This window comes from Globicephala melas, chromosome 6 (genome assembly GCF_963455315.2).
Source record: "Globicephala melas chromosome 6, mGloMel1.2, whole genome shotgun sequence".
NCBI classification, from domain to species: Eukaryota; Metazoa; Chordata; class Mammalia; order Artiodactyla; family Delphinidae; genus Globicephala; species Globicephala melas.
This window is the reverse complement of record NC_083319.1, coordinates 55,250,805-55,263,643: the sequence shown is the minus strand read 5'-3', so window position 1 is coordinate 55,263,643 and position 12,839 is coordinate 55,250,805. Positions and strand designations below refer to the sequence as shown.

At 43.9% G+C, this 12,839-nt stretch overlaps 1 protein-coding gene across 1 annotated transcript in view; it reads right to left on the bottom strand.

Moving 5' to 3' along the window:
* SLC1A1 (solute carrier family 1 member 1) overlaps positions 1 to 12,839 on the bottom strand; it is a 62,606-nt gene that overhangs the window by 7,386 nt on the left and 42,381 nt on the right. The window contains exons 4-10 of the mRNA XM_030877094.2: positions 12,612 to 12,726; positions 10,897 to 10,939; positions 9,373 to 9,471; positions 6,549 to 6,733; positions 5,321 to 5,428; positions 3,353 to 3,475; positions 2,770 to 2,964 (exon numbers count right to left, since the gene is read on the bottom strand). Coding sequence (XP_030732954.1) covers positions 2,770 to 2,964; positions 3,353 to 3,475; positions 5,321 to 5,428; positions 6,549 to 6,733; positions 9,373 to 9,471; positions 10,897 to 10,939; positions 12,612 to 12,726 — 868 coding nt within the window. The remainder of the gene's footprint in view (positions 1 to 2,769; positions 2,965 to 3,352; positions 3,476 to 5,320; positions 5,429 to 6,548; positions 6,734 to 9,372; positions 9,472 to 10,896; positions 10,940 to 12,611; positions 12,727 to 12,839) is intronic.

Below are 12,839 nucleotides of genomic sequence, written 5' to 3'. Positions count from 1 at the left end.
TGAGGTTAAAAAAAAAAAAAAGAAAAAGGGTTAGAAACATCTAGGAAACTTATGACTGAGGCAGAGGAAGGGAATTCATCCCCCAAATGGCAAATACCCAAAAGAACTGGTACCTCATACAACCACTCCTTGGAAATAAGTTAAGCACAGACTGGGTTCCACAGGCTGTGGTGAGGGAGGTGGGAAAAGGCACTTGTTACTTGTAAAAGTAACAACTGCTGGAACTACAGTTGTTGTGGAACTTTCTCAGGCATGATTCAGGGTTTCAATTTTAACATACTCGCTGCTACTCAAATTACAAAATTTTATCCATGCTCCTTGGGGTCTAGCTTCCATAGCCACTAATACATTTTACAGATCAGGAGGCACTGGTATAGCTTCCTGGCTGGTGTGCCAAATGGTCTAGTTTGTACTTGTCTTCAGTTAATTTCAAGCAAACTGCAGTACATACTTTATGACTTAGGGTTGGGAAGATTTAAAAATTTACTGCATTAGAATGCTGCAAGAACTTACTTTATGCCTGGGATTTATGCCTATGTCAAGTGCTGAGGATGCAAGAGTGAATTAGCTCTGAAAGGTTCGGATTCAACTGTGTGTAGGCCTGGGGACCCGGTTTAGTCTTAAACTTCTACTCTAAACTGAAGTCTCAGGATTAACTCTAATCCCAACCCACTACTTCAAAGCAGCACTGTCCAGTAGAGTTTTCCACTATGATGGCATCTATTTCTACAATGACAGAACCTTCGCTGTCTGCTTTGTCCAATTTGTGTGTGTGGCTAATGGCTACGATATTGAACAGTGCTATTCCAGAGAAACATCTCTGGCAAAACTCACTAATGAGGACTTCCCTGGTGGTGCAATTGTTAAGAATCCGCCTGCCAATGCAGGGGACATGGGTTCGAGCCCTGGTCCAGGAAGATCCCACATGCCGTGGAGCAACTAAGCCTGTGCACCACAACTACTGAAGCCCACACACCTAGAGCCTATGCTCCGCAACAAGAGAAGCCACTGCAATGAGAAGCCCGTGCACCACAACGAAGAGTAGGCTCCACTCGCCGCAACTAGAGAAAGCCTGCGAGCAGCAACGAAGACCCAACGCAGCCAAAAATAAATAAATAAATTTTTTAAAAATTCGCTAATGACGTTTTCACCATCTACTTGGGCAGACAATTTCAGTCTTCATTTGACTACAATCCTCTGCAAGATTTTACTCTGTTGACCATTTCATCCTTGAAAATCTCTCTTCTCTGGGTTTCCATGACACCATGGTTTCATGGCTCTCCTACTACCTTTCTATTCCTCCTCATTCTCCTGTTGGGTTTTCCCCTTTCTGCCTGCCTCTAATATCAGGCTTTTCTAGGGCTCAGTCCTTCGTCTTTTTCTCTTCTCTACAAACTCTCCCTACGTAATGTCATCCATTCCCAACATTTACTGAGTGCTCAGGATGTAGGCACTGTTCTAAGCATTTTATATGCATCATCTGACTTAATTATCACTAGCATAAAATGTAGGTACTATTATTATCCTCATTTATACAGGTGAGAAACAGAAGCTTAGAGAATTCGAGTAACTTGGTCAAGGTCACAGCCAATCATGGTCAAATACATAACTGACTCACGACCCACATGCTTGATGAGCACCATCAAGCTGATGACTCTGACTTCTGTATCTGCAGTTGTGACCACATTTCTCACCGCATATTTCCACCTGCATGTCTTAAAGGCATTTCAAATTCAATGTGTCAAAAAGTGTAATCTCTTTACCTTCCCACCTCTACTTGCTTCTCTTATACTAGTCCCTGTTCTGGTAAGCACCATCCATCAATCCAGAACCATCCACCAATCCTGGGGGTCATCTTAGCCTTCCTCTGTCCCTCACTCTGAATCCAGTAAATGCCTCTTGAATTCATTAGCTCTTCTCCATCCCCCGTGTCAGTACCTTAATGTAGGCCTTTTCATACCTTACTTGCAATAGTCTTCTAAATGGTCTTCTAGCTTATGGTTCCTGCCCCCACTGGGGCCATCCACCATATTACCAGTTACCTCTCTAAAATGCAAATCTGTCCATAATATGAAAGACTGTCTAAGACCCTTCCATGAGCTCCTCACACAAAGCCCTTCAGGATATGATCCCTGCCTTCACATTGTACTCTTTATGTCAACCATACCAAATAATCTGTACTCTGTAACTAGGCCATAGTTACATCAAGACCCCTGTTAATGCTATTCCTTTTTCCAAAATGCTTTTAGCTTCCTTCCTTCTACTACTAAATTCTTATTCCTCTTCTAAGACTTAGCTAAACGTTCCCTTCTTCCAGGAAGCCTTTCCTCGCCTTCCCAGGTAGAGCCAACCCTTTCTTCTTCAGTTCCCTTTGTGCCCCCTCAACTCAGACCTCTATTATAGCCTTTACCATACCACTCAGCACTTATTTAGATATCTTCATACCTTATCTTTCTACCAGGAACCCCTTGAAAGCAGGGACTGGTCCTTATTCCACCTTGAGTCCTTGGTACCTACTCTGTGCCTAGCACCTAGTGGGTGCACTGGACTGAGAACACAGGGATGCCTTTGGCTATCCAGACCTGAAGCAGTTTTATGTACCACGATCCCACTACTTGTAATACAGTTGTGCTTAATCTTGGGAAGGGACTTTGTAGACCAAGAAAATCATCCTATCACTGGACCATCCTTGATCTCCCTTCACAGATGATTTTCACTTGAGGCAATTCCAGTAACAGAAATGAAAAGGAGTGTGATTTCATGCCCCACCTGATAGTGACAATCTGCCCAATGCTCAAGTCCAAGTCATTCAACTGTGCAATAAACACAGCTGCCACTGCTTCATAGAGTGCAGTCCCATCCATGTTGATTGTAGCACCAACGGGTAACACAAATCTAGTGATCCTCTTGTCCACCCGGTTCTTCTCTTCAGCACAGCGGAAAGTGACTGGCAGTGTTGCTGAACTGTGTGATAAAAGAGAAAGGAACTGATGGTCTAGGAATGCTGGTCCTCGATCCCTGCCTGAAGAGATACCTCTGTTCCAAAAACTAAACCGAGATCTCCAAGCATGATGGCACTTTTGGCAGGTCCAGGAATCAGAAGGCGCTGTGCTTGCCACTGCCCCCAGCTACACTATAACCCCTGCCGGGCTGCAGGCTCTGCCAAGAGGGCAGGAAATATCCAGTAGGTGAGGGAATATGTGTAAGGACATGGGCAGAGACTATGGACTTCGTTTCTCAAATTAAAGGCAGCTACAAAACCCACCAGCTGCAGCCAGTGCTTCATCAGGTGAGGTGAGAGTTGCTAAGGCTTGGTTCACAGACTTCTTCCAGACACCCCTCTTCTATTTACCTGGAGGAGATCATGACAGCTGTCAGAAGAGCCTGGGCCATTCCCATGGCGAATCGGAAAGGGTTCTTTCGTACAATTAGAAAATATAGCAGTGGGAGAATTACAATGGAGTGGATTGCAAGCCTGTAAACAGGAGAGAAACAGGTTCATAGATGATATCATTCTTTCATACTACTTCTTTTTTTCAAACAGCAGTTTTACTCGTGATATATCATTCAACTTTCATAATGACCCAATGAGAATATGAAAAAGAGGACAGGAATATATGTCTCCAGTGCACATATGAGGAAGAAGAGACTCAGCAAATCAAATATCTTGTCAAAGTTAATGGCTAAGCCAGTAGCTGAGCCCATGTTTAGGAGCTCACAGAACAAGTTGTGTCATGCTGCTGAGCCCTGTACCTGCGCTTCCTGCTATACGTGTTAACGTGCTTTCACTTCCTTCTGCTGTTGAATTCTTATTCCTCCTCTAAGACTCAGCAAAACTTGCCCCTCCTCTGGGAAGCCTTCCTTCACCTTCCCAGGTCAAGCTGACCTTTCCCTCCTTGGTGACTCTGTGGCCAATAGTATTATAGCCCTTATCACAGCACTCAGCCTGGGCCACGCCACTGTCTGGCTGGATGGCACCCACCACCTAAGAGGAGAATCAGGGTGCAATAAGGAGGAAGTAATCCCTGCTTTTCCACAGTCATACTTCAGGACTGACCCTCTTTTCTTTGTCATTCCTACCTTCCAAACTATTCCTTGCCAGGGGGCTTAAGAAATGAGACTGATTTAGCAGATGCCATGTAAGTGGGAGCTTAGAGTTTACAGATCAGTTATGTGAAGCTGAAATAATAAGAAATGGTCATGGAAAATACAGATCCTGGAGGTCAGGAAAGAGGATCTTATAGACAGAAAGCCTGTGGCTTAGAACTATGAGAAACTGACTTTGTTTTCTGTTAGAAACCTAGATAGGTCAATAGAGCAGAAACCAGCAGAACCCCATTCTGAAGTAGCTCAGCATCATAAACCTCAGCCACACCGTGACCTGGACACAGCCCCTGGCCTCCAGTAAGGTGCATGGTCCCACCTCCATTACTACTGGGGCCCTGGGATTTGATTGTGGCTTTCTTCTCCATTGACCAGCAGGGCTATGCTTTTGGTACACACAGATTAAGAACCAAATGCTGTGCCGTGGAAAGTCCCCAGTGCATCTGAGTTCCAATAGGTGAGCTGATTGCTCCAGTTGGGTGTTTGGGGGCAAGGACCTATGGGAGTCAAGTTGATGATGTTTAGTCATTCCCTTGGTCCACATTTCTTAGCACATGTGATGTATCCTGCCCCCGGCTAGATATCTGGGCACACCACTCATAACCTATCCCACCACATCTCCCCTCAAGAACCAATAAGTGGGCCACAATAAAGATGCACACAACCTGTCTCCTACTGCCCTCCTGCTTCGCACAGTTCCTACCAATCTAAAGATTCTCCTAGCACCCTCTCCAATGATGCAGGCTGTGACTGTGCCTACCAGCCCCACCAACAGGAGTGGAACCAACCAGCCATCCCACTCCTCCTTGCTCCAGTCTGACTTAATTTAGGCCCTGCTTAATTTCTTTCAGACTCGGGGTACGTGGGGCCTGTTCTTATTGGTTTGGTTGGTTTACATCCTTGAAGAAGTTAAGGCCAGGAGCAGACCAAGAGAGGCCACCAGTGGGGTTTTCTCTTGTTTTAAGACAACTAATAAAGGCAGTGACAAAGCATGGTCCAGGCTGTTCTCCCAAGATCTGGAAATTAGCACAGTGTGATCCACCTCCAGTTCAGCCGTTAAAGGGCAGCCCTCCTCCCTGCTGCTCTCTTATCTCTGAACCCCATCTTTCCCTGCACGTGGGAGAGAAGCCAATTTTAACCAACTGAAACCCAGGCTCTCAGCAGAAATCCACTGGCTCAAATGATGTTTCTGTTTCTTCCCTCGAGTCTGACGTACCCACTCAGGACAGTGGCCATGTAAAGGCCCAGCTTGCGGAATATTTCCCAGTCTTCGACTTCTATGATCTTCCCAGCAATCAGGAACAAAATACCAACTGGCATGTAGCTAGAAAGTAAACATAAGAAAGACTCACTTCTGTCATCAAGTATTTTCTCAGGGTGGGAATGCTGGGGAAGAAACAAGCCAGGGCATGCACCTGGGCTTGGCATGTGCCCTCAGCTGGGAGTCCACAGTGAAGCTAAGGTCTCACTTTCAGCCCTGCTGGACCACATTGGCACCAGGTTTCAGCACCCCTGTGCACCTTAACTTCTACCCACCTAAGCTACTGTAAGGGGTACACTTGGTTAGAAGGTGTGGTTAAATTGGTACATACCCCGTGCCTTGCTTCTGGTACACAAACACCCTGCCTACTGTCACATCTGCAGATCTCTCCTTAGCTTGACCGTCCAAATATGGCCACTAGGCTCTTTCTGGACATGGTTGTCTTGTTTCCCAGGTAGTGGTATCAGCAACAGAGCAGTAGAACTAGTCGTGCAAGTCGTCATAATAGCTCTGTTTGTGGAGCTGTCATTACGTGCTTTGTGTTGGGTTAAGAATTTTACATGCACCATTTCACTTAATGTACTTCTCCCAGCTCTAGCGGCAGACGTTATTATCCTTTTTTACATATGATGAAGCTGAGGTTCAGCAGGATTAAGTGACTGAAATGTCACTGTCAATGTCTATACTTTGAACCAACTTGCTATGAGATAAGCGGGGCAGAGGTCTCCTAGGAAAGGTGGACTTTTTGGCATCTCTAGGGACAGGGCAGATACTCAGGTGGTGCCACTGCTATGCTCACCAATGGCAGCTTTTATTTGGATGTGTTAGGGCCCATGTCGTACCAACTGTAAATATTATGAATATCCCTTCTGCCTGGGGCCTGGGAAGGAAAGCACCTGTGTTCTGATGTGCAGGAAACTCTTTCAAATCACTCCTTTAAGAGTTATTGCTTACATAAATGTTGCTTGGTTGCAAGATGATCAAGGACTTTGGTAGAAAAGACAATGGCTGATATCTAGACTTCTGTTAGTGACCTAAGTCCTAAGTAATACATGGAATTATTTAATACTCCAGTGTCTGGATACCCTCTTCTAAGGTGAGGTCAACTGAGAAACATAAATCTCTTCATGCTAATTTTGAAGGGTCAGGGGAAGCAAGATGGCATTAACCGGCGTGTGCTCACCACATAATGATTTGAACGATTTTCATGGTTGCATCACTCAGAGCATTGAAGAAATCCACCAGAATCTGTCCCCTTTCTCCCATTTTTCCAATGACAATTCCAAAGACGAGGCAAAAGACAATCAAGCCCAGGACATTTATGCCGTCTGAATACATGCCTATGACTTTGTATTCCTTTGTTCTGTTCTGTGGATCAAAACCAAGAAAATACATTGATGCATGAGTACAATCTTGTTAGAATGCATAGACCCTGAAACAGAAAGATATGATAGCCAAACAAACCAGTGGCTCTAGCAAGAACTCTGGATCAACAACTTTGGGAAACATAATTAAAAACACAAACACCTACGCGTGGGTCAAATTTTACTGCCCCCCACCCTCTGCCACTGAAGTTTAAAGTGTGTCTTTTTTCCTTTCTTTCAACAAATCCATATTTGAATATTTCTTTTGAAGATTTCTTATTCTGGGGTGTTTTAAATTTTTAATAAGAACTTTAGAATCAAGGCACTTTTCAGGGTTATTTTAACTACCAGTTACATTTGGAGTCTGCATAAAAAGATACAGATTAATAATGCAGGAAGCTCAAAATATTTACCAGTGTGGACATTTTTAGGACACTTTACTATCTGTTTTATCCTGATAATGAACACAGGAATATTCTTTTCTGCCTCTAATCCTGGATGACCAATAGGATTTTAGAGACATAAAAATTAACCAGACATATACTACTGTGAACCATGTCTTTGTTTTATGCTGGGTAAGAAGAGCACGAGATATACCGAGAGATAACTCAATCTGCGTTGTGCAGCTGAGATTTACTGAGAGATTTCACAGGGAGATAACGTATTCTGAGTGGTGCAAACCAGGTTTACAAAGAATTACGTGGACGAGCCACTGGGGTACCGATTATTTCTTACTTATGATCTGACGTGATCAAACATATTTATTGAGCAGTTAGTGTGCTAACTGCATTGGCTACAGCATAAAGTCTTAAAACGCAGCTGGATAGACAAGACTAACTGTGAGAAACGGGAGCCAATGATAGCAAGGTGGTGTGTAATTAGCTGCACAGCCAAGCTATGAGTTACAGACATCATATGGAGACTGGGGACATGAATGAGGGCTGTGAGGTTAGGGAAAGCTAGGCCTGAGCAGTAGGCAGCCAGGAGATGAAAGCACAGTCCAGAAAAATGTAAGGAAAGGCAAAAGTCATCACGCACCAGGTCCCTGTACCCTGCTTGAATAATTCCTACTCATCCTTGATGGACCCCACACTAATTTAAACCTCCCTGCTGAATGCCCCAGAGTACCCTATTCTTCCCTGTTTTAATATTCATCACTCTTCACATGAGGGCATAAGTCACATCTGTCTTTTCTCTACTGTAATCCCAATGCCCAGCAGGGCTTGGCTCATGGAGGGTGCTCAGAAAATCTTTATGGAACCATATCAAAAAGCAGGAATAGAAACTAATTGAGGAGGTGGATCTGGATAGAATAGATTGGGCTCACCAAGAAACAAGCTGGGAAACCAGGGAGGAGCTAGGTCATGGAGGGCTTTCTGTAGGAAGAAAGAGGGAGCTAACTGTGGCCTACTTAACCTGAACTCTTAAGTCTACTGAGTATTTCTTTTTTCCTTGAATCTTTCCTTTCTGTGTGAAGGCACAGTACCTTCAGGAGCGAGCTACAGGACTACAGATATACTACTTTAGGCCCACACGATCTAATCTCCAATGCCGAAATCCCCAAAGTTCTCAAAGCCTGTTGATTTCATTGATAAATTTATGGCAAACTCTTGGTGGCAAAACCTATCCCGAACTGAGATGAGGCTACATATAGCCTATTTTTCTTACTTGGTAGAACATTCACAAGTTAGTTGCAGAAATACTGATGTGCTTGATTCTAGAATGTTATTGTCAATTCCACTTAAGGATGCTGTATAACATATAGTACATACACCACCTGGACCTTCTAAAGTGAAAAGCTCTGAACTCAGTATCAAATATGGGCAAAGAGTTTCAGATAAGGAACTGTAGGCCTGCAGTTTAAGTAGTCTTGCAAATCTAACATAGTTCCCAGAGGTGCCCAACTCAACTCTGGGTGGCAGAGATACAGAAGTGAGAGGGCTCATTCTTTTCTCTGCGTGGTTCAGTTGCTTCTCATTATTCTCAGAAGTGACACTCTATAAAGTGGCTGTGAACACTGAATTAGTGAATATTGAATCAATGTTCCTAGGGGAAATATAGGATTAGGTTTCTGGGAATCCACAGTCACAACATTTTTGCCAAATAATCAACATAAAACCTTGTTTTCTCTGTGTTTCAGTTCAAAGACACCTTATTTAATATATATTATTTAGTTGTTAACATTGAACTCACAGCCAACACACTTTAACTCATGTCTGAATGAAACTTATCTAACACATGTATTTTCCCATATGGCACATCAGCCTGCCTGCCTTTGGGAAAACTAACTAGACAGCACTGCAGCATGATGCTTGGGGGACATTTCAAACAGCGAAATCACCAAGACAGAGTACAAAAATGTGAAAAATGTGGCATAAACACACCGCACAAAGGACACTTATTTACCGTGTAAGAGCTGAACCAAGAAGGCTGAGCGTAGCCTTGTTCAGCCTCAGCGGGGAACATGTGCATTGGGCAACTTAAAACTTTCACCACTCTTTGTGTGTCTGTGAATGTGAGTAGGTGAATTCACAAACGTGGCATCTGCGAACAATGAGGATCTACTTATTTCCATCTCCTGCTCACTCATGGCTCGGCACCGCCTACCAGGGAAGGGAGCAAACAACAGGATGGAAATTGTACCTTGGAAATAGCAGTTGTCATGATGGCTGTGACAGACACCTCCGTCCTGTTAGTCCCTGGCTCATCGGGACGTCTCACTTCTTCACGTGTGGTTTTGTACTGCACGTTGGAGGGGAAAAAAGGTCAAAGAAACAAACAAAAAGAGATTTTTTTTTTTAAGCTTCTGAGGCTAAAGGAGTATTACTTTGGCCAGACAAGTGTCACTGAAAGGTTCCACCTCCGAGGCCTCTGTTGGCTTCAGGTTTGGATGGTACCTCCCATGAGGCTTTGGAAGCAAAAATGGAATTGAGAAATCCAACCTCCTGACCTCCACAGCCACCATTCAATGGTGTCAAAATGCTCTCTAACTTCTGTAATAAGGGACCAATTAATGGAGCAATAATGTGAAAGAAAGCATGGGTTTTATTTGTAGTTGCTTTACCAGACAGACTCTATAGGAATCCTATGAATCATTTTTGTTTCTGTTTATTTATTCATTCATTTATTATTTTTAATCTGGAAAAACAAAACCTCATCATTTGGATAAATGTAGTCACCATGACTTTAACAAACATCCACAACTATACGGTTGTTCCAAAGTCAATAGTCCCTTTAGGGCTATTACGTGAGTGAGATTTCTGTTGAATTTCTTCAGCCCTGTTTGATTCTGCTGGACTTCAGCAGAGATGTTTAAGAAAGAGCTAGTATATCATCACGCCAGGCATAAATGTCACTCTTACGAGGCTCTGCCAACACCAGGAACCTTACATATGACCACTGTGGCTGAATTGCAAAGGCACTCCCTAAATAGAGGTGGTTCTGTACCTCTTGGAGGTCGGCAGGGAGCAATTTAATTGCCATTTTTATTGGTCTACACAGAGGTCTGTGTTCCTGTAATTATGTAAATGAATTCAGCAGCTTGTGATAGACTCAGCTGTCTTAAAGTGCATAGATAAACAAGGGAAAAAGCCTTAAAGGAAATGGAGTGAAGAGATTGTTAAACTTCCTAAAGGAAAAAAATCTTGGCTTTGTTATATTGCTCTGTAGAGTGCCAGCAATGGGCATGTAAAGATGAAAGAAAAGACCAAATGCCAGGAACACTAACCACCCATGTGGGTCAGATACTGATTTCCCACCATGGGAGGGAAAGGAAAGAAGAGGTGGAGGGCTACTTTTCTAACTGCATTATATCTGTAGATAGTCTAAGTTTCTTCACAAATATAATGTGGTTCTCCAAAAATAGGTACTAGAAGCCACATTTTAAAACACTCATTATTTGACAGGTTCCTGACTTGCTCCAGTTGAGCCCTTTTGGAGGAAAGAAAAAAAAGCCTAAGGGAAAACGGAGGAGCTACAACAGGCATGTCACTGTGCCTGGAAATACTAGGGTTACGAAATAGGTCACCTGATATTCCTCCATTCACAGGTGCATTTCCTGTCATTTTTGACGGGCTAATTCCATTTCTTGGGTCATAGCAGGAAAAAAATCTTAATTGGCAAGGGGGAAGAGGGGAGCAACTTGAGGGCAAAAGTCATTATTCTTACCTGCTGAAAACAGGCTTGGACGAGGTTCTCAGGGAACATATTCCTGTTGGAGACAGGACAAGCAGTATTACATTAAGGCAAAAGTGTTTTGTTTCGTTTTTGCGGTACGCTGGCCTCTCACTGTTGTGGCCTCTCCCGTTGCGGAGCACAGGCTCCGGACGCGCAGGCTCAGCGGCCATGGCTCACGGGCCCAGCCGCTCCGCGGCATGTGGGATCTTCCCGGACCGGGGCACGAACCCGTGTCCCCTGCATCAGCAGGTGGACTCTCAACCACTGCGCCGCCAGGGAAGCCCAAGGCAAAAGTGTTTTGTTTTGTTTTTTGGGGTTTTTTTGGTCATACCCAATACTTCGATGGAAATGATTATGCGATAGAATTAGTACTCTGGTTTCTCTTCTGGCCTCTCCTTTACATAATACTTCCTTGTATTAAGACTTATTTTTCCCTGCTGAGCTTCAACCAGGGATAGATAGAAAGCTCTCCTAACCACCTGTCATGCTTAACTGATTCACCGAGTAGCTGACATGCCTGCTGTCCTTGGTGAAATTCACACTGGCAGGTAGACATGCACAGTTAAGAGACTTCTTTAATATTTTCCACATTTCTGTTTTCATTGATAATGAGAGTCCACTACACTTGTTCCCAAATTCTTTATGCCAGTTGCAAATAATCATTATTGAATTAAAAATTATGTAAATCAATGCATTATAAGTGTGAAAAGGAAGGAGCAGTTTCCGTAAAAACTAAGCTGGGGGCTTCCCTGGTGGCGCAGTGGTTGAGAGTCTGCCTGCTGATGAAGGGGACGCGGGTTCGTGCCCCGGTCCGGGAAGATCCCACATGCCGCGGAGCGGCTAGGCCCGTGAGCCATAGCCGCTGGGCCTGTGCATCCGGAGTCTGGGCTCCGCCAATGGGAGAGGCCACAGCAGTGAGAGGCCCGCGTACTGCAAAAAAAAAAAAAAAAAAAAAAAAAACTAAGCTGGAATGCCTGGAAACTCAATCGAGGCAAGTGAGTAAAACTTCTGTGGTTGCATTAGGTAAGGAAAGACAATTGAAATAAAAAACAACCGGAAGAACTCGGCACTCAGCTTTCTTTGCTATTTCTAAGGGTTTTGTTTCTCCACTTCATGGAAACTGAATCTGGAAATTGCAGATGATGCGTTTGTAAAGGCAGCCTAGGCAACAGGAATATGAAAAATCAACTGACACACTCTAAGAGAAGACCTTGGCCCGACATAAAAAAATTGGCAAATAAATGCATTTAAGTTTTAAGTGTAAACAAAATATGTAATGCATATTTACGATTCTCTGCTTTAAATGCTGTTTTTTTTTAATTAACTGACCAATCTCCAGCCCTGATTGCTTCAGATAAGAGCGTTTCTCCTGTACAATTAATAAATGTATTTCTTCAAGTATGCTTCAGAACTGACCACCTAACACAGCCCGGCATCTTAACGCAACAAGTATACTTTAGGTATCTCTGTCCATCCTAAACCCTGACAGAGAACGCTGTTCCTTCCATTCCCTCTCGGAACCATGACGTGGTAAGCATGACTGGCTGTGTAATTTGCAGGGTCCAGGGCAAAATGAACATGTATAATAATTCAAAAATTATTAAAAATTTCAAGACAGCAACAGCAGAGCATTAAACCAAGTATGGGGCCCTGTGCGACCACATAGGTCGCATGCCTATGAAGCCACCTGCTGGCCAGACACTCACCTGATCAGGTCTAACATGGCATCCACTGAACTGACTTCAGGGCTGCTGCCTGTCCTGTCAATTTCATTCACTTTCTGGGTGACACCAGGCTTGATGCTCACCACCAGCACGATACCTATGACCAAAGATAGCACCCACAGAGCATTAAGAACCTCCCAGGGCACCTGACACCCCTCGTGGATCCATTTTAGAAGCAATAGGCCTGGTGGTACCGGGCAATACTGGGAT